The 20,048-nt window shown below is 41.3% G+C and overlaps 1 protein-coding gene across 4 annotated transcripts in view; it reads right to left on the bottom strand.

The window, feature by feature from the left end:
- arhgef2a (Rho guanine nucleotide exchange factor (GEF) 2a) overlaps nucleotides 1–20,048 on the bottom strand; it is a 72,706-nt gene that overhangs the window by 2,991 nt on the left and 49,667 nt on the right. For 3 of the 4 annotated variants that reach the window (XM_026300157.2, XM_026300156.2, XM_026300159.2), the window contains exons 11-19: nucleotides 18,577–18,653; nucleotides 17,802–17,973; nucleotides 13,829–13,905; nucleotides 13,426–13,598; nucleotides 5,010–5,077; nucleotides 2,529–2,717; nucleotides 1,698–1,784; nucleotides 1,110–1,159; nucleotides 171–221 (exon numbers count right to left, since the gene is read on the bottom strand). In XM_026300157.2, coding sequence (XP_026155942.1) covers nucleotides 171–221; nucleotides 1,110–1,159; nucleotides 1,698–1,784; nucleotides 2,529–2,717; nucleotides 5,010–5,077; nucleotides 13,426–13,598; nucleotides 13,829–13,905; nucleotides 17,802–17,973; nucleotides 18,577–18,653 — 944 coding nt within the window. The remainder of the gene's footprint in view (nucleotides 1–170; nucleotides 222–1,109; nucleotides 1,160–1,697; nucleotides 1,785–2,528; nucleotides 2,718–5,009; nucleotides 5,078–13,425; nucleotides 13,599–13,828; nucleotides 13,906–17,801; nucleotides 17,974–18,576; nucleotides 18,654–20,048) is intronic. The other variant, XM_026300158.2, reaches the window with a different exon arrangement.

Here is a 20,048-nt window from a genome sequence, read left to right as displayed (position 1 = left end):
TTAATAATGTGTGGTGTAAAGAGATTTTGCTGATCTTCACTCATATATTGCTTTTCGACAATGAATGTACCCTCACAGTATGACTACACTAATCCCAAGACTGCACTTTACTCTCACACTTTTTTATACAACTCCATATGTTTAACTACTGCACTGACTACTGTACTCACCTGGAGTGCATGGAGAAAAACACTGAGATTAACTAGCCTCTGGCAGATCTCCTGTTAAACAGATGGATTACACATTACTGATGTCTTTGTCACTCTTACACACACACACAAACATGCAAATGGGCATAGACACACAGCTAAAGAAACCTGTACTCCCTGAACTTACTGCAGTTAGTGATGGTTTGTCTTGACTCCTCATATAACCCTTTAGAAGGCAAAAAGGATTTAATACACAGAGGAGAGTAATTTAACAATGGGAATACATTTGAACATAATACTGTTAGGTGATGGTATTAATTATACATTAGTATATCAGGTAAAAGTCACATTTCTCAAACAGGAATGACATGACAGTGAATGGCTGTCTGAGCAGCTGTGATACCCATTGTCATCCAGATTCTGCCTGGATGGGTGATCTGAGGGATCTTTTTTTTGTACATTAAAGTTCTTTGTCTTAAAATCTGGTGGAAAAAGTGGAAAGAAAGTGGTTCATCCCCTTTATAACAGAGCTCAATCCACTGACAAAGTTTAAAAACAAAGTGGACAGTCAGAACCAGAGTTTACTAAAAGAAACTGGGAATTGATATGCAAGTGTATTCTGGGAATTCTCTGCAAATAAGAATGCCTTGGCAGAGTGAAGACCGACCTTGAGATGCCTCCATTACAGTAACATAATTGCTAGTGCTTTTTCTGATAAGATGCTTGAAAAACCAAAACTTACAGTGCATACCTGATTTAGTGTGTTAAGGGACTCAATGCACTGAGTAGTTACTCAAAATGCCAAAACCAACTGACATACAGAACCACCAGAACAATATAAAAGTTGTCTGATGTCCACAGAATTAAGCAGATATACAGTATCAAAGCTGGTAAAGGGTGCTGATAATTTAATAATTTAAAATAAAGAGTGAACTATTCCAATCTTTGCCCTGAGCTCACCTTTGCTGCACATAAATCATGGACTCCATTGACCAATAGTTCTTGATTACCTGAACAGAGACAAACACATCAGTCACAGACTAGTCTTGGAAAAACAAAAAAAAAGTCATTAAAACAAATATCTGACAATTAGATTGGCACAAATAAAGAAGGGATGTCATTCTCTTGTGAGAACTTTCACTTCTGTTCAGTAAAGTGTGAAACTCCACTATTCAAAGTGTACATGTTGTTGGCTTTACATCACTCCACCTGCTTCTGCTGTGTCCTGTTTAACCCTGCCCACAACCTACACCTACTCTCTTCAAATTTGCTGGACTCATATGTTAATAAAATTCGTCTTCTGTTGTTCAATTTGTGCCTTTATTATTTTGAGGTGAAACCTGAATTAATATCATAGCCTATAGCTTACATAGTGATTTCATGTATGTAAAGGTGTTATTTTGCTAATGACAATTTGATGAAGGTGACAGTGCTGCTCATTGGATTTCTGTCTGTGATAGATGATATAATTTTGTATTGCTGAACAGCAATGATAAGTCCAAAAAAGCTTATGTTGTATTGCTTTATGAAAGCTCTTCAGTGACTCACTGGCTTCTGCCACCTCCATGTGGTTATGATGACAAGGAAGAGGGATGTTCACACTGGAGCCCAAAACAAGCTCACTCAACCTGTCCACTGGGAAAACATACACACAGAGAAACACAAGCACACAATGTTAACCTTATCAGTGTTTAAATGGTATGGGTTTTTATTGAGATGATATTACTAATGCACTGTTTCAGTAGTGACAAAAAATCCATAATTGCAGACCATTGACAATGTTGTGAAAGGGCTATGATATGATGTAAATACACTGTTTTATCAATCCTCTTTAAAAAAAAATCTACCAAACTACATTAACTGCATGCATATACAGCCACTGCTCATAAACAATACAACTGGTCATTTGTCATTGCTCTAGAACTAAATCAGATTCAGTTGTCTTATTTCCAGGATAATCTGTCAATTGTTCAAGAACCAAGATGTGAAGGAGTAGCAGCAATCTTCCACTCAAGTTTATTAAAAAAATTCCCACAATATTTTACTACAGAGACTGCTATGCAGGTGATGCAGAAAAACTAGTCCATGCATTTGTTACTTCAAGGCTAGATACTGTAACTCATTACTCATTACCTACTTATTACAGGATGTCCCAGTAACTCCATTAAAACCCTCCCTATACTTTAAAACTGTACAATAATAATAAAATAAAACATTCCTTTTTGACAAAGCTTATATTTGAGGTAGCTCCTCTCTCTTTGTTTATTGTTGCTATTCTTTTTCTCTCCTCTATCACCACAACTGGTCGAGGCAGATGTCTGTCCAAAAAAAAAAAAAAAAAGTTTTTTATATATAGTAACAAAAAACTTGGTGTGTTACCCTCAGCTGTGGCATCCATTAGAAGTTTCTCTGCACGGGGAGCCTGGGGTGTGTCTGCCCTGAACAAGTAACGAGTAATAGGAGGTTGTAGGCCCTCCTGACCACTTGTCACCTCTGCAAGCTCACAGAATAGAGTCACCCTCTCCTGCAGGAGCTCCAACATTTCCCGGTCCTTCTGATGGAGCTCAGCTGTGGATGGTGGGTGACAATAAATCAGTCATGCATCTAATGTCACATGACAAGAAATTCTGCCTTTTTTTACCAGGTCTTGCACCACAGAATAACCAACAACTATGTACTCCCACAAGATATCCGGTAGATATACACTCCTAAAACAATCTATGTGTATTCAATGAATGACACTATGGGCTCTAATTTCCTGAATTCCTAAGTCTAAACTTAGGCAAAGGTACATATGGGTGTGTCCAATAATTTTTTGCAGTATTGGTGGCCACCAGCATTGGTTGATACTAGGCTCCTGTAAACAGCAGCAGTATCATTTATTCACAGCTGCATCCATTGTGAGACAGTGGACCTCAGGCTGGTCTCAGACCCCCTGAATGACAGCTTGGACCCCTTGAGAATTTATGATGAAAGTTCATGGGGTCTCAGAAATTTGTTTTTTCCCAGTTTCTATATACAGTATCAATAAAATTTACTTGCATGTAAATTTAATAACAGGGCCATGTACAGGCATTTTGGGGGGGGCAAGTGGACAAGGTAGAAAAGGGCACTTATGATAATTATTTATAAAAAGTAAAGTTGTTTACATTAGTGCATCTTGGCATTGGAGCATTAACTATAAGCCTATGATAGGATTTAAGGCAAAATATTAAGATCAGGTGAATGATGCAACTTCCAAATGTGAGCTTGTAATGGCCCTGGACTGTTGATATGAATGAATGATAATCAGTGGGCTGCCTACAACTACCAATATATTTTGTATCACAGGAGTAAGAATAGATAACTTACTAGACTTGAGGGTTTTGCTACACTGATACACTGTGTATGTAAAAAATGCCAGAATCACATATTTTCACCTAGACTGCCTGAGGACTCTCCTCTTCTCCCCCGTAGTCTGTGCTCTCTCTGTATTGCATTATTATCCCTTCAAAATTTGCGAGAACCAACTGGTAGTTTGAGAGTATAATTTTCCTCTGCTCGCACTCACAAATTTACACTCCAGACTTGTGGATTGACAGCCAGACCTCCTCTTCAACATCATGTCACCCCTTGCACAAGAGACACTGAAACTTGCCCATGAAACATCTCAGAGAAGAGAATATCTCCATTTGGTGTCTATTCATGTCTGCCAGTGTGATGTTGTCTGCCAGTGTGATGTTGTGGCAGTTCATCTCGGTGGGGGAAACAGGAGACTGTGATCTGCTTGTTGTGAAAGTTACAATGTATCATGTACCATGTTTACTTCTGCCTGGGGTGTGTCTGCCCTGAACAAGTAACGAGTAATAGGAGGCTGTAGGTGTCCTGACCACTTGTCTGGAGGGCCAAGGTTAAAGCCAGATACATACTCCACGAGAACAGAGAAAATTGTTCGTTTTCTCAAGGTGGTGAGAACGCAGCCAGGACATTTCATACTCCACGAGAAACTCAACTGCAGAACTCCTGGAAAGTCCCTCCCACTGCAGCACGTCACACGCGCTAAGCATTATCGGAATCTGACAGAAACTACAGTATAGTGGATAAGATATAGAATATTGCAATCTTTTACGACAGATGTTCTCCTCCATACACGTTTGGGCAACCTCTTTCCACGAATTATGGTGTGTCTTTATACGCCTAACAAGATGTGTTACAAATATTTTCATACTTCCTCTCCCTCTGCCAGCTGTTCCTTAAAAACTATCCATTGCTATGACAACTGCCAGTAGAAAAAGTGGGAATGACAACATTTCCGCTTTCCGGATTAACCGCACCCACTTCAAATTTCTGACCAATCACACAATAGTAGTCGGACACCACGAGAAAAAAGTTCCGCCCCGATGATGTTGATTTTCAAATATTGTAGTGTCTGCAAAAACTCCCAAACCAGGGCTGTGAGAAAAAAATGACATAATTCTTTTCTCGCATCCCTAGGAGAGAGAACAAATTATTATGTTCTTGTGGTTTACGTACGGGGCTTAATGAATGCTGCAACCTCTTTCATTAAGCTCTCTATCACTGCAGTGTTGTATTTTTTTTAAAATTCAGGTTCAAGTGGATTGTAGATGCTGCTGCTGGTTCTGGCATAACCATTTTGCTTGGCAGTGTGACTATCAGGGAACATCTTTTTAAATAATGGTCAGGTACAGATAATGACAGTGGAAAGTCACCAATAAAGCAAAAAAGCACACTCATGGAAATAAGTACATCAAAAGGAAACACCAGTTCATTGCTGTGGCATTGTGTTTTGCACCAGCAGGAAAATAATAATAATAAAGTACCATATGAAAATTGATTTGATTGCATCATTTGTCTCCTGACCTTTGAGTCTTCGCAGATGGGCTTTGTGTTCTGTCTCTATGAGGGGGAACTCCTCTCTTGATGGGCACCTGAACAAACGAAAGCACAGACCACACAAATCCTGTCACCACTTGTTTGATGTATATCAAAGGTTTTTGTTAAGGTAACCATTGAAAGCTTATACCAATTACTAGGGGTGCAAAATGACATATTTCAGATATTAGGTCCTAGAAACAGATAAAGGCAATAATAATAAACAGTTTCAGATCATGTCATGCTAAAGTGCTAAGGGCAAACATTTGTTACAACTATTGTTACAACTATAGAGACTATGGTAGAATAGTGGCATTTACAACATGCACTGTATAGGCACAAATTTGATTTATGACGATATGGTGGAGGATATGTTGGTAAAATGGTGTATTATAAGTTTTGGTGAAGACTATGTCTTATCCATCCATCCATCATCTGTACCTATTTATTCCTATTTAGTCATGGGGACCTGCTGGAACCTCTATGGGTTATCCTTGTCTATGAATAGGGTGTATGTGTAAATATTTCGAAGCATGTGAACTTGTGGAACATGCTATGTGGAAGGGTTACCAGCAAAAAAGGAGAAAAGGATGAGAGACTGAAAAGGCACAGGTAAGTGTTGCTGGATTGTCACAGTTAGTGTGTGATAAATTAAGCTGGACCCCAGTATGCAGTGCAGTTTTACTTATTTTGAAATGATACAGATTTAGATTAAGAGTGTAATTTGGTAAACTGGACTGTAGGATGAGTAGATGCAGACACAGTCTTTCCAGGAGTGAGGGAGAGAAGGAAGAGGGAACTGTGGGAATGTAGCAGCAGCTGTGAAGCTTGCTGGTCACAGTGGCTCATTGAGGGAAGGAAGAGCCACTAAGGATGGTTGGAGGAAGGAAGGCTGCTGCTGCTATCTTGAATCACTGTCAGAGAGAGTCAGGTGAGTAACAATTCTTTAGGGGCAAGCAGGATTGTGGACTCCCGAGAGTTGCAGTGTCTCCAGTGTTGCTACTGGAGGGAAGTCCAGAGGTAAGTAACAGTACCTTGTATACTTTAGAGTACTAGTCACTGTTACTCATGGTGCTTTCAACAGAGCTTTAGCAGATTGGGAATTCTGAGAACTAAGGGGCTGCAGGTGAGTGTAGAGCAGAAAAATCCGAAGCAACAATGTGGCAGAGAACCCACTGGAACATCATTGGAGTAGGGCAGCAGGTGAACTGGACACTTGGCAACGCCAGTGTTACGGCCATGGGCCGTTTGGTTTTTCGCCCCCCCCGTGTGTGTTATTGTAACATTATATTTGACTGAGAACACCAGTGAAAGGATGCCTGGGATATCCTCACCCACACCTTCTAACCTCCGTCCGCTGGGTGGAGCTGTGGACGGGTGACCAACAATAGAGGAAGATGCCGGAAAGCAGCTGCAGAACACCTCCATGGGCCGCGCCTCCTCGCCTGATTGGTTCCCCTTCACCAGTCTCCCTCCAATCAGCTGACTACACCTCAACAGTCCATGCATTTAAGGCCCAGGATTTCCGTCACTCGGGGTGAGCTGTGCCTTGCCCATGGTCAGTTCACCTCGGTGTTGTGACTTTTTGCCTCAAAAACCTGGTTGTCAATATAGTGTTTTGTATACCGCTTGTCGGTTCGATTACTTTTGTTCTTGTTAAACCTAGAGTTGCTTAGTTATTAGTATTTGTATTGATTTTCTAAAATAGTTAAAAAGATCTGGAAATATTAGTTCATTTTAGAATGTCTTTGAGCCTGAGTGTTTTTGTTAAACGTTTTTTTTGAAGTACCTGGCTGTGCCCATACCAGAATCTGGTTTTCGTTGTACTTAAGTTCCTTGGCCTTGCTTTAGTTTGTAAATAAATATCGGCCGACCTTTTACCACCTGGTCACTGTGTTCTTCCCTAAAAATATCCCCTAGACAAAAAGGGTTGTAACATAAGTGGGGGCTCGTCCGGGATCTAAATTTAAATTATAGTAATTTAATTAACTACCCCAACCGTGTGCGGATAGTTGTTCGCAGACTAAGGTAGGACCAAGCTGCTACGGTGTTGGTATGGCCACTGAGTTAGCCCAAGTATTTCTGGCTTCTCCAACACTGGAACTGTTGGAGCAGTGTAAGAAAGGGGATTTAGTAGCTACAGCTACTAGTTTTGAAATTCCCTTTGGAAAGCAAATTGTTAAACGCGACTTGAAGAGATTGATTGCAGAAACTCTGGCCGAACGGGGACTGTTGCTTCCTGCTTCCGTTCCCACTGTTATGAAACCAATAGACCCGACTAACAGCACGGATGTGCCAGGTAAAAAGGCGGGGGAGGAACCCCTAGCTGCTACCGCCAGCATGGAGGACGAGGAGGCCGTGGGTAAAATGCCCTTTACCCTACCGCGCTTCAATCCGACATCATTAACTGGCTCGGGGTCTCGGGTAGAGGCACGAGTGAAAGTTCGCCTTGCTCGCATGCAGCTGGAGGCCCAGGAGAAGGCCCAGCATATGCAGTTCGAGCTGGAAGTACGGAAACACCAAATTGACGCCGATACAGCGGTGCGGATTCGACAATTGGAGCTTGCCGCTCAATCTCCCACCCCTGTACCGAGCAGCCAGCAGATGGCAGGATTGCCACAAGAAACTTCTCCTACCCCTCAGGTCAGTAGTCTGCAATCAATACATGATGTAACTAAGTATGTTGCACTAGTCCCAGTGTTTAGAGAAGCCGAGGTGGACGTTTATTTCCAGGTCTTTGAAAGGCTAGCCACTGCGCTAAATTGGCCAGTGGAAATTTGGCCTGTGCTGATACAATGTAAAATGGTAGGGAAAGCACAGGAAGTAATATCAGCTTTACCTTTACAGGACAGCCTTGATTACGTTAAGGTTAAAGAAGCTGTCCTGCGGGCCTATGAATTGGTACCGGAAGCCTACCGGCAACAGTTCAGGAGTTTGAGGAAGAGTCCACAACAGACTTATGTGGAGTTTTCAAGAATGAAAACTAACTTATGTGAAAAGTGGTGTCATTCCTGTAATGCCACTACTTTAGAAAAACTGAAAGAACTAATGTTGATGGAAGATTTTAAACAATGTCTTCCAGAACGCATTGTGACTTATTTGAATGAGCAGAAGGTGGAAACGTTGTCGGAAGCTGCTGTGCTGGCCGACGAGTTTTCTTTAATTCACAAACAAAATTTTACTGTTGTGAATCGGACGCGCTCATCAAAGATCCCTAATGAGGGTGAGAGCGGGTTAAAGCCAAAAGGGGATGTTAACGAGCGAGCCTGTTTCTATTGCCACCAGGTGGGACATCTTATAGCGGAATGTCCCTCACTTAAGAAAAAGCAGGCTAGCGCTAGCCGAACTACACTTACAAAAGCCCATGCGAAAAGCGTCGGCCTTGTGCAGGAAAAGCTAGTGCGTGATAATCGACACATGGTTGACCCATGCTTCAAACCTTTTGTCACGGAAGGGTTTGTTGCACTGTCTGAGAAGGATGACCCCACTCTTATCACAATGTTACGGGACACGGGTGCTTCCCAGTCTATAATTTTGGCAAATACACTGCCTTTCTCCTCAGAAACTGCCTGTGGCTACAACGCCATCTTGAGGGGAATTGAGATGGGTTACGTCCCGAAGCCCATTCATAGGATTTATGTAAAGTCCAAACTTGTAACAGGATATTTCCCTGTAGCTATAAGTGAAAAGCTACCTTTTGAGGGAGTAGCATTACTAGTAGGTAACGACATGGCGGGTGGAAAAGTACTGGCAACATTGGAAACAGTAGATGTGCCTGTATCTTTGGGGACGGCTGATAAAACGTCCATTTTTCCCGAATGTGTTGTCACCAGAGCTCAAGCTCGTACTAATGCTGAGGTCCCTATTATGGACAGTTTTCTAGTACCTTTATTTTCAGAAGCCGAGAACACTATGGCTGCAACTCCCGAAGCAGAGGAACGGCACCCTCCAAAGAAGGAGGTGGTTAAATCCGCTCCTGACTTAAAGGAGGGGACTGCTGTGGTAGGGAACGAACGGCTACGCGAGTTGCAGAGGCGGGACCCAACTCTACGGAAATGTTATGAAGGGTTGGTGAGTGGTAATAAGGTAAGAGAACTGAGGTCCAGTAAACTTAATCCCCGTGCACAATTGTATTTAGAAGACGGACTCCTTATGCGAAAGTGGCACATGCATGGTGATGGAGAACAAGACTGGAGACATGTAACTCAGGTAGTAGTACCACAAAGTTTTCGACAGCAAGTCCTGTCACTAGCCCATGAGAGCAATTGGTCCGGACATGTGGGAGTCGCTAAGACATATCACAATGTGCTACAGCATTTCTTTTGGCCAGGATTAAAACAGGATGTGGTAAAATATTGCCGTAGTTGCCATGTCTGCCAATTAGTCGGGAAGCCTAATCAGGGTGTTCCCCGAGCACCGCTCCATCCCATACCATTAGTGGAGCAACCATTTGGAAAAATCATAGTTGACTGTGTGGGACCGCTACCGAAAACCCGTAGGGGAAATCAGTACCTATTGACGGTAATGTGTACTGCCACCAGGTATCCGGAAGCGATTCCGTTACGGTGGATTACTGCCCCGGTCATCGTCAAAGCGCTAATGACGTTTTTCGCGACCTTTGGACTACCTAGGGTAATCCAAACTGACCAGGGAACGAATTTCACTGCAAAAATCTTTCAGCAGGTGATGAAAACCCTAGAGGCTGTCGTTATGATCGAACTGCGATACGCCGGCAGTTTGCTGTGGGAGATCCGGTTTTAGTATTGCTATCGCAACCCGGTTCCTCCCTGACTGCACGGTTCTGGGGTCCCTACACTATTGAGAAAAAGCTCAGTGATACGGATTATGTGATAAACACTCCTGACTGACGACGGAAAAGGAGAGTTTGCCACATAAATATGTTAAAGTCATATTTTCCTCGGAAGTCTGCTAATGCTAGCGCTACTATCTCCCAACCAGATGTTTCCCACACTGGTGCTGCCATCATAGTGGAAGATGTCGCCCCAGAGCCCCCAGAGGATGACAACCGCCCCACGGCACATCAAACGGGGAGGTTGAACAACTCTGAGGAGCTGGAAAGGTATAGGGAACGGTTAACACATCTGACCCAAGAGCAACAAGCAGACAGAAAATCTCGTGAATGCCTTTTTGTGTTTGTTTAGTGATGTGCCCACTCGTAGCAGAGTGTTGGAGCACGACATAGACGTGGGTGACGCCCGGCCAATTAAGCAACATCCCTATCGGGCCAACTTAACCAAGCGGGCCCTAATGAAAGCCGAGACTGATTATTTGCTGCAGCATGGCATCATCATCCCAAGTTACAGTGCGTGGAGTTCCCCATGTTTAATTCAAACTAAATCAGACGGTACTCCCCGTTTCATCACTGATTTTAGGAAGGTAAATCAAGTTACAAAATTAGATTCGTATCCACTTCAGTAATTGCACATCAGCGATATACAGCTCCAGGACCAGGGACATGAAGGAGCTTGATCATGAAGGGATTTGTATTTGAGGAGAAGGATTTTAAATTCTATTCTTGATTTTACAGGGAGCCAATGAAGAGAAGCTAATACAGGAGAAATATGATCTCTCTTGCTTGTTCCTGTCAGGACTCTGGCTGCAGCATTCTGGATTAACTGGAGAACAGAATAGAATTTAAAATCCTTCTCCTCAAATACAAACCCCTTCATGATCAAGCTCCTTCATACGTTAAAGACCTCATAGTACCATATTATCCCAATAGAGCACTTTGCTCTCAGAGTGCAGGTCTACTTGTGGTTCCCAGAGCTTCCAAAAGCAGAATGGGAGGCAGAGCCTTTAGCTATCAAGCTCCTCTCCTGTGGAACCAGCTCCCAGTCTGGGTTCAGGAGGCAGATACTCTCTGTACTTTTAAGACTAGACTTAAAACCTTCCTCTTTGACAAAGCATATAGTTAGGGCTGGCTTCAGGCAACCCTGAACCTTCCCTTAGTTATGCTGTTATAGGCCTAGACTGTCCGAGGACCATTGGGGCACTGAGCTCCCCTACCCTAACCCTGGGAACCCCCCCACCTTCCCTTCCCTTCCCTTCCCTTCTCGTCTCTTCCTCTCCTCCCACCTGTATATTCCACCATTGAATCTCATTAACCTTGTGCTCTCTCTCTCCCCTAGTTTGTGCTCTCTCCCTCTCTCTCTGTTCTCTCTGTACCTTCTGCAGGTGTCCCTGGTCCTGGAGCTGTATATCGCTGATGTGCAGTTACTGGTCCCACCAACCTGCAGTGTCTATTTGTTGTTTATTGTTGCTGTTCTTTTCTCTCTGCTCTATCCACTCACCCCAACCGGTCGAGGCAGATGGCCGCCCAAACTGAGCCCGGTTCTGCTGGAGGTTAAAAGGAGTTTTTCCTCTCCACTGTCACCAAGTGCTTGCTCATAAGGGATTTGTTGGGTTTTTAGTTTTAGTTTTTGTAAAGTGCCTTGAGATGATTTGTATTGTGATTTGGCGCTATACAAATAAAACTGAATTGAATTGAATTGAATTGAATTGAATTGAATTGAATTGAATTGGTTGATCTGCCGTTAAAGGATCTGGTGCCCGAAATTATTACGATAGTTTATGATATTCATGATTCACAGTCTTCTAAAGTCTCAATAAATTACTGATCCCCTTTAAGATTTTAAGAATTTTGACTCACATACTGCTTTCCTTGGCTTCTAGCCTTGCACTGAGCCAGTCTTTCAGAGCTTTTCTTTATATATGCTGAGGTTATTGACATCCCCACAAGTACAGTACCATTACATGTTGCACACAGGTAGGGGCAAATTTGGTTATTAGCTAATTATGATTTTTTAAATTATTATTATTAATAATTAAATTGTTAACAAACCTTGTTGATTTCAGGGCACTAGGCTTTTACCATGGACCAATAACCAAACTGAAAGGAGACCAGTGGTTGTTGGTAGCGACCTATTTTATCAATAATAAATATGTTATGAATCTTACTGAGAGTTTTCTTGATTCAGTGCGTAATTGAATGTTTGAAGTTGATAACCAAACTCTCTGACCTGGGGAGTAAGTGGGGGGTGTCCTTGCTTTTCTACACTCAAGTGTACTGAAAGTGCTTTTACATATTTTTTCCATTCATCCATTTGCTCACACATTCATACACCGGTGGAACAGCCACTGGGGGCAAATTGGGGTTCAGTGTCTTGCCGAAGGACATTTCGACCTATGGACCAGAGAAGCCAAGGATCGAACCACCAACCCACTGGGTCATGGTCGAACTGCTCTACCTCCTGAATCTGTACTTTTGGCACTGTTGGATGTGTTTCTGGGCTGATGATACTGCTAACTTTCTGTCTTAGGCTGGAAATAGTGGTGGTTGATAACCTAACAATGCTTGAAAAGGTGAATAACTGGTGGCAGAAGATAACAGAGAATTATGCTCATATTCCACCCATGCGATCTCCAAACTCCAGGTGTTCGGGTTTGTCTTGCATATGCACCTAAGACAGGTTTCCAACTCCTGGTTCATTTTCTCAGCCTGATTGTTTGTCTGTGGATGGAAACCAAATGAAAGACTTACAAGGGCTCTCAGCATTTGACAGAAGTTCTTCCAAATGGCCAAAATGAACTGGGGACCTCGGTCAGACACAATGTCCCATGGAATTCCATGTATCCAGAATACATGAAGAGTGATGAGATCAGCTGTTTCTGTGGCTGAGGGGAGTTTCAGCAGGGAAATGAAGTGAACAGCTTTGGAGAACCAGTTGGTGATGGTAAGGGGGAAGACCAATAATGAAGTCCAGAGCAATGTGAGACCAGGGGCAATGCTTAGGGTAAGGGGTTGAGAAGACCGGCACGAAGCTGATGAGAAGATTTATTTCTTGAAAAATATTAATTTACCACTGTTTATTACCAAAATCTGATTCGTAACCGCAATTTTCAACTGATACAACCATATATGTGACTACTATATCACTTTTTTTATACATACTGGTCAATATTTACACCCCTACCTGCAGTATTTACTGAATCACCTGTTAGTTATTGTCAACTAGATTTTGAAAATTTGTTTCCAGAAGCCAATGAATTGACTGATTACTAACATAGAGTTATACAATTGTCAGTGACTGCAGGCTGCTGTGCAGAGAGGTAATGTCTCTGTTTCCCTGTAACCTTCATTATTTTATGCCTTTCAGAAAATGATGCTTGTTATGTATACATAGTTATGTTTTGCATACATATTTACTTGTTAACTACAGAGGAAATGCTCAAATGTTCCATCTCTATGACACTGAGCTGGAAGAAGTAAATATAATGTAATTATTTTCCTTAATATAGAGAACAGAAAGTTTGAGCTTCTCAAGGTTATTCATGTGGCTCTCATTGTTATTGTATGTTTGTATGTGTTGGTGCATTTTCCCACTTGCTGACAGTGCACTGGATGTGGCGTATCCAGATGTTCTTGTCCTCCTTGGAGGCAGCGTGGAACTCATACATCTCAGGAGGGGAAGAGTCACTGATGAGGAACATGCCCCGCTCTTGATTGGCTATATCTCTCACTATCAGGTTCTGAAGAGACAGTACTGGAGGTTTGTCCTGCATCACACAGCAATGGAAAGAAATATATAGACAGAGAGGAAAGGTATGACAATCGCAGAAAGAACAATTATCTTTGCATTCATCTGCAGAACGAATGTTACATCTGTGATTTCAGTTTTAATGTGCTGTTATATTGAATTCAATTCAATTACAGTTTTTTGTACAGCACCAAATCACAATACATCTCAAGGCACATTACAAAAAAAAAAAAAAAAAAAAGTTCTTACCATGCTTGGAAAGATGTACCTCTGGTCTTTCTCTTGCAGAAACACCAGAATGTCTGTCATCAATAAGACCTGTATATCTACACACAGATATACGCACAATATACAACCAAACATCAAACACTATGTTCTCAAGTATATATACTATTCTCAAACTACTCTTAAAACATCTGAAAAAGCATGTGTTGTCTGGTAATTATAAATTTTACCACAAAGTCCAATTTGAATCCAAGACTTTTCTATTTGGTGAATTATCTGTATTACTGTAATGTACTTTAAGGTAATGTTATGTTTGGACTGTAATTTTCCACTCTGAACTTCCCTGCTTCTCTCTGTTCTGCCTGTATTTGAGTCCTTGCCCAAGCTAAATCCAAGCTAAGTTAAACATGTCTGACCCTGTACTGATCACAGTCAACAGTCAGCCAGCAAAGAAATGAAGATCGGAAATCTTTCCATGGTACTGAATGGATAAAGCTGAAAACTGAAGAGCTTTGCGGAAGTGTATGTTAGCATGTGATTGAAAAATAGAATGATGGTATAATTACTGCCAAAACCATTAATAATTTGAAAACTGTGTTGAATTTCAATTCAATTCAATTCAATTTTATTTGTATAACGCCAAATCACAATGCAATCATCTCAAGGCACTTTACAAAAAAGAAAAAACCCAACAAATCCCTTATGAGCAAGCACTTGGTGACAGTGGAGAGGTGTTTGCATAACAGTGGTAATTAATAGAGTGCTTCCTAATAATATTGCATTAAGGAAGTTGAACAGAATCGGTCCTAGCACAGAACCTTGTGGAACTCCATAACTAACTTTTGTGCACGTGGAAGGTTCATCATGGACATGAACAAATTTGAATCTGTCCAATAAATAAGATTGGAACCATTTTAATGCTGTTCCTTTGATTCTAGTCACATGCTCCAGTCTCTGTAAAAAGATGCTGTGGTCGATGGTGTCAAATACAGCACTAAGGTCTAGCAGGACAAGTATAGAAACGAGTCCATTATCTGAGGCTAAGAGAAGATTGTTGCTGACTTTTAACAGTGCTGTTTCTGTAAACTTAAACTTAATTCCCTTATTAGTCCCACAATGGGGGAAATTCCATTTCCACCCAAATGCACACACACAGTAGTCAACACAAGAAACACACCGTGCACACACACCCGGAGCAGTGGGCAGCCAATGCTGCAGCGCCCGGGGAGCAGTTGGGGGTCTGGTGCCTTGCTCAAGGATCTCACCTCAGTCGTGGCATTGAGGGTGGACAGGGCGCTGGCTGTTCACTCTGCCCACCGACAATTCCTGCCAGACCTGAGACTCCAACCTGTGACTTTCAGGTTACAAGTCCGACTCCCTATCCATTAGGCCACACTGTAATATGATGTGCTCTAAATCCTGATTGAAAATCTTCAAATAGTTTATTTCTGTGTAAGTGGTCTGATAGCTGCTTACCAACAGCTTTTTCAAGGATTTTAGAAATAAATGGTAGGTTGGATATTAATTTCTATGACAATGTGAGAGGCTAAGAGTGAGGCTCTCAAATGAGTTATAACTGTTCTGAGGATGAAAGTTTAATAAGTTTGAGTGGAAAATTGCAGCTACTCCTCCACCTTGACCTGTGCTTCGAGGAACATGACCATTTTTATTCATTCAGACTGACATAGTCATCCTGCTGCAGCCAGGTTTCAATGCAGTGTTATGTATCCCATGCTTGAAGAGTTAACTTTCTTGGTATTATGACCTTGATAATGGTTTGATAGTAGTAAAGTTTACTGTTAATTTATATTAAAAGCTGTGTCAACCTACAGAAATTGAGGAGCCTGTTTTTTTATTTGAATGCAGTATGGGTCAGTCCAAATTCGAGGATTTGTAGCGGGCAGGAAATTTATTATAAGATATAATTTTCGACTTAGATGTACGATAGTTCTGAAAGTTGTCTGATGTGTTCTTTGTTTTCTTTTGCGTGTAATATTGTTGTAGAAACGGGAGTGTGAAATGTAAACAGATTTAAGTGAGCTGCACAACACCATGTTGTTGCTGGTTGTGATCGCAGTGTGCCATTTGTGGCTGTGTCCGAAATCATTACCAATTCTATATATAGTGCCCTATATAGTGCCTTATTTGTTTTGTAGTGTTGAGTGAGCATTTGGTGTTCCCTACATAGGTGACTCAACCTATCCCACAATGCAGTGCGAAAAGCAGTGAGAATCGGCTGGTCACTAACCCCAATATATCCCGTCATACATTTCGTGCTAGGTAAAAATGGCATATGATTGACAGAACGGTGCTGGATAGTTTGAAAATCTGGCATATAAATTTAAGTATTATTACCTGTGAACAGTACTTATGCTACACTTTTGGTTCTAGTGTCATTATTATTTAAAGTTATTTTAATTCTTTAATAAAAACAGATGCCTAAATAAGACTCGATCTGCCTACCTATTGGGTTTGGGGTATTTGCCGACTTCTACGAGCTAAAGAGCCACACAGTTCTAGATGAGACATTCTCTCTCCTTGTGGTTCACATACAACGCAACAGGAATCGAAAAATAAATAAATAAATAGATTAAGATAAAAAAGCTGAAAGACCTTCCGAACATACAGACCTGAATGCATGCTGTATTTTACTGCTTAGTGTGACATCGTGTTGTGATTTTAATACAATGACATGCATTTATATAGATGCCACAAACCACCAGGACCACAGATAGCACAGCACGGACCTCAAATCCTTGAGAGAGACCGAACACCTGGCAATCACGGACGAGACAGGACACACTGCTGGCACTCAGACCACAGAACAGCACCCCTAGAGCTGGTCTCAGTAATGGTCCGTGCCACCGACAGGCCACACAAGCCAGTGGTCTGTGCCACACAGGCCACAGAACAGCGCCCCTAACGTTGGCTCCTGTAATGGTTCGTGCCACCGACAGGACAGGCCACACTTTTGGCTACAACCCCCTCTCATAATTGTGCATTTATTTTATCTTTGTTTGAAGGAAGTGTGTGAATTGTGCAATCCCCAGGAAGCTCCACACGGGTTTGGTGAAATTGTTGGAATGTGTGTTTTGTAATTGTATACTGTACATTTCTTGGTTGTTGTGTGGGTTTATGATGTGTAACCATGTGTTTACCTGGTATTATTTTGTTTTCTGTTTATAATCATAGCCCACTGCCATATTTTGAGTCACTTTGGTTCTTTTTTGTTTTGTTTTTGTATGTATTTTTGAAATCAAAGTCAAAGACAGTGCCAAAAGCTGTGGAAACACTTAGCTGATCTCTTGAAGGTTATTCAATCTGGTAAACTAACCTGCTGCAATAAAATTAAAGCTACAAGAACCCCAGTTCAAGTAATTGTGCCCTGTGTGGCATCAAATTCCATGCGCTACAGATTGGTGTATTTCTAATGTATTGCTGTCACAAATGTGTGTGTTACAAGCACTGACGGTGTGAATGTAAACTAAAACTACAAAAAATGTTGTCCCTGCTCATTAGCTGAGGTCCTAAATGGAAAGACTGATGCACACAGTTTGACTTTACAGAGTACCTTTGCTTTCCATCTTTGGAGTTTACTCTGCTTTTACTTTGTAAGGTGGTTGTGTTCTATTAGGACATGTTAGTCATTCTATTAGCTGTTTTCAGTTGATTAAAATCCAGCTGTTTAACTAATTTTGTTTTAGTCAGAAATAAAAGCTAACATCACTCATGTTGAGGTCTGACTTGCAATAGTCATTGAATAAGTCAGTGACCAAGACTGACAATGGAAGCTCACTCATACTCTAGCTTGCTGCTGCAGCTTGCCATATGACCATGGCCACAGGAAGTTATACTGTTAACCTGAAGAACTTTTTTCACTCAACATATAGGACCACATTGAGCTCTAAGCATTTTTATTGTGTGAAGTGCTACATACTGTAAGTGTACATACTAAGACAAAGACACACAAAGACTTTTGCTTGTACATTTTGTGTACCTTTGAGTCGGGACCCTGGTGTTTTCCAGAAAAGGATGCCTTCATAGACGAGTCTCCGGCGGAGCAACTCTCCAGGTTTGAAAAGCCCACCATCTCTTACTCTGGTCTCAGCTCGTGGGTCTATTTTGGCCTGGATCTCTTGCAACCGCTGTGTTTTCTCCAATTCCTCCATCTGCCAACCATGATAAAAGTTATCTTCCATTTTGAGTCCAAAGCAAAGTATTAAACATCAATTAACCTAATTTGATTCTATTTAATTCGACAACACTAAAAGCAAACAATCTTCTTTAACATATAACTGGATGAAAATTTTGTCATTGTGGGGAGTCATTTAGGCCTTAGTAATGTTCCACATGAGCTAAATATTTTCGGGTTTGAATGTATTTTCTGAGTTGCAGTGTTAAAAGAACATACAACAGTTGTGCTTGCTGTTGCCCATCACAGTTAAGATTATGACTGACACTAAAACATAAGGGATGACATACAAGATTTTCATTACTTATTATTCATATTATAATACAGAGTTGGAAAACAAATATTACTTATGTACAGAGTAAACAGAAGTGGGCCTAATATTGAAGTTAGAGCAACACCTTTATCGACCTTTATCGAATGACAAAAAAGAAGCAATATCCCCCAGCATGCATGTCATGCTGGGGGATATTGTGTCATGTCATGTTTCATGTCATGCAGTAAATATCTGTTACACACGGGGTTGTAGATAATCAAAGATCTATTAGAATAGCCATAAGATACTCCAAAAGCACTTTTGTACCTGCTGGTCTATTGAACTAAGAAGTTCTCTGACCATTGTGAGAGCTTGGGCCAGAGAAATTGCTTCTGCCTCATCCTCTGGAAGAGAAAAAAGTTAATGTGGTTACTGTTACAGTAAAAGAACCTAAATTATTTTGTCAGTCATTAAACTGACATGTGCTGTTTATGCTTTATTGTTTACATACAAAAAATGTATTTGAGGAGTTATGTGCTTACAGTATTGATATAACTTCAAAGTGATTCAGCAATTTTTTCAGTCACATGAAAAAAACGGTTGAGAAAATAATTTCTCCAAGTGGGGAAATAAAGTGCCAAGCCAACTCCACAAATGTGCCTCTAAAAGCTGTTGAATCTAAGTGTACATTTACACTTGAAATTACTCAACCCCCAATGTAAATTAGGTATATTGGCAAAATTTACAATCTTTCAGCTATTTGTAATGAGCAAATCAAACAAACAAATTAAATAGTTCAACACAACCAATGTTACTAGTGGTTCCTCCAAATACAACACAAATTGCAACTTTTAATGATTTCCGCAATTTTAAAATTATTCAGGCCCTTCTTGGTAAGTGTCTTCAGTACTTAGTAGAGCACCTTTTGTTGTTTAACCTACTGTAGGATGCATAGCCAAACTTTAGCTTCTAGCAGTGCTTACGAGGAATCCTAGCCCATTCCTCATGGGCAATGACTTTCAGCTCACTAATACTCTTGGGTTTGTGTACTGCAATGACCTTCTGCAACCTGAGATATGCTTGGTACCACTGCTCTGTTGGAAGGCCCAAGTTTCAGCTCCCTCACAGGCGGATGATATACAGTGGGTACGGAAAGTATTCAGACCCCTTTAAATTTTTCACTCTTTGTGTCATTGCAGCCATTTGCCAAAATCAAAAAAGTTCATTTTATTTCTCATTAATGTACACTCAGCACCCCATCTTGACAGAAAAAAACAGAAATGTAGAAATTTTTGCAAATTTATTAAAAAAGAAAAACTGAAATATCACATGGTCATAAGTATTCAGACCCTGTGCTCAGTATTGAGTAGAAGCACCCTTTTGAGCTAGTACAGCCATGAGTCTTCTTGGGAATGATGCAACAAGTTTTTCACACCTGGATTTGGGGATCCTCTGCCATTCTTCCATGCTGATCCTCTCCAGTTCTGTCAGGTTGGATGGTGAACGTTGGTGGACAGCCATTTTCAGGTCTCTCCAGAGATGCTCAACTGGGTTTAGGTAAGGGCTCTGGCTGGGCCAGTCAAGAACGGTCACAGAGTTGTTCCGAAGCCACTCCTTTGTTATTTTAGCTGTGTGCTTAGGGTCATTGTCCTGTTGAAAGGTGAACCTTCGACCCAGTCTGAGGTCCTGAGCACTCTGGAAGAGGTTTTCTTCCAGGATATCTCTGTACTTGGCCACATTCATCTTTCCTTCAATTGCAACCAATCGTCCTGTCCCTGCAGCTGAAAAACACCCCCCAC

The sequence above is a fragment of the Mastacembelus armatus genome, chromosome 11 (genome assembly GCF_900324485.2).
Source record: "Mastacembelus armatus chromosome 11, fMasArm1.2, whole genome shotgun sequence".
Taxonomy (NCBI): domain Eukaryota; kingdom Metazoa; phylum Chordata; class Actinopteri; order Synbranchiformes; family Mastacembelidae; genus Mastacembelus; species Mastacembelus armatus.
Note: the sequence above shows the minus strand (reverse complement) of the source record. Positions and strands in the feature narration are given on the sequence as shown.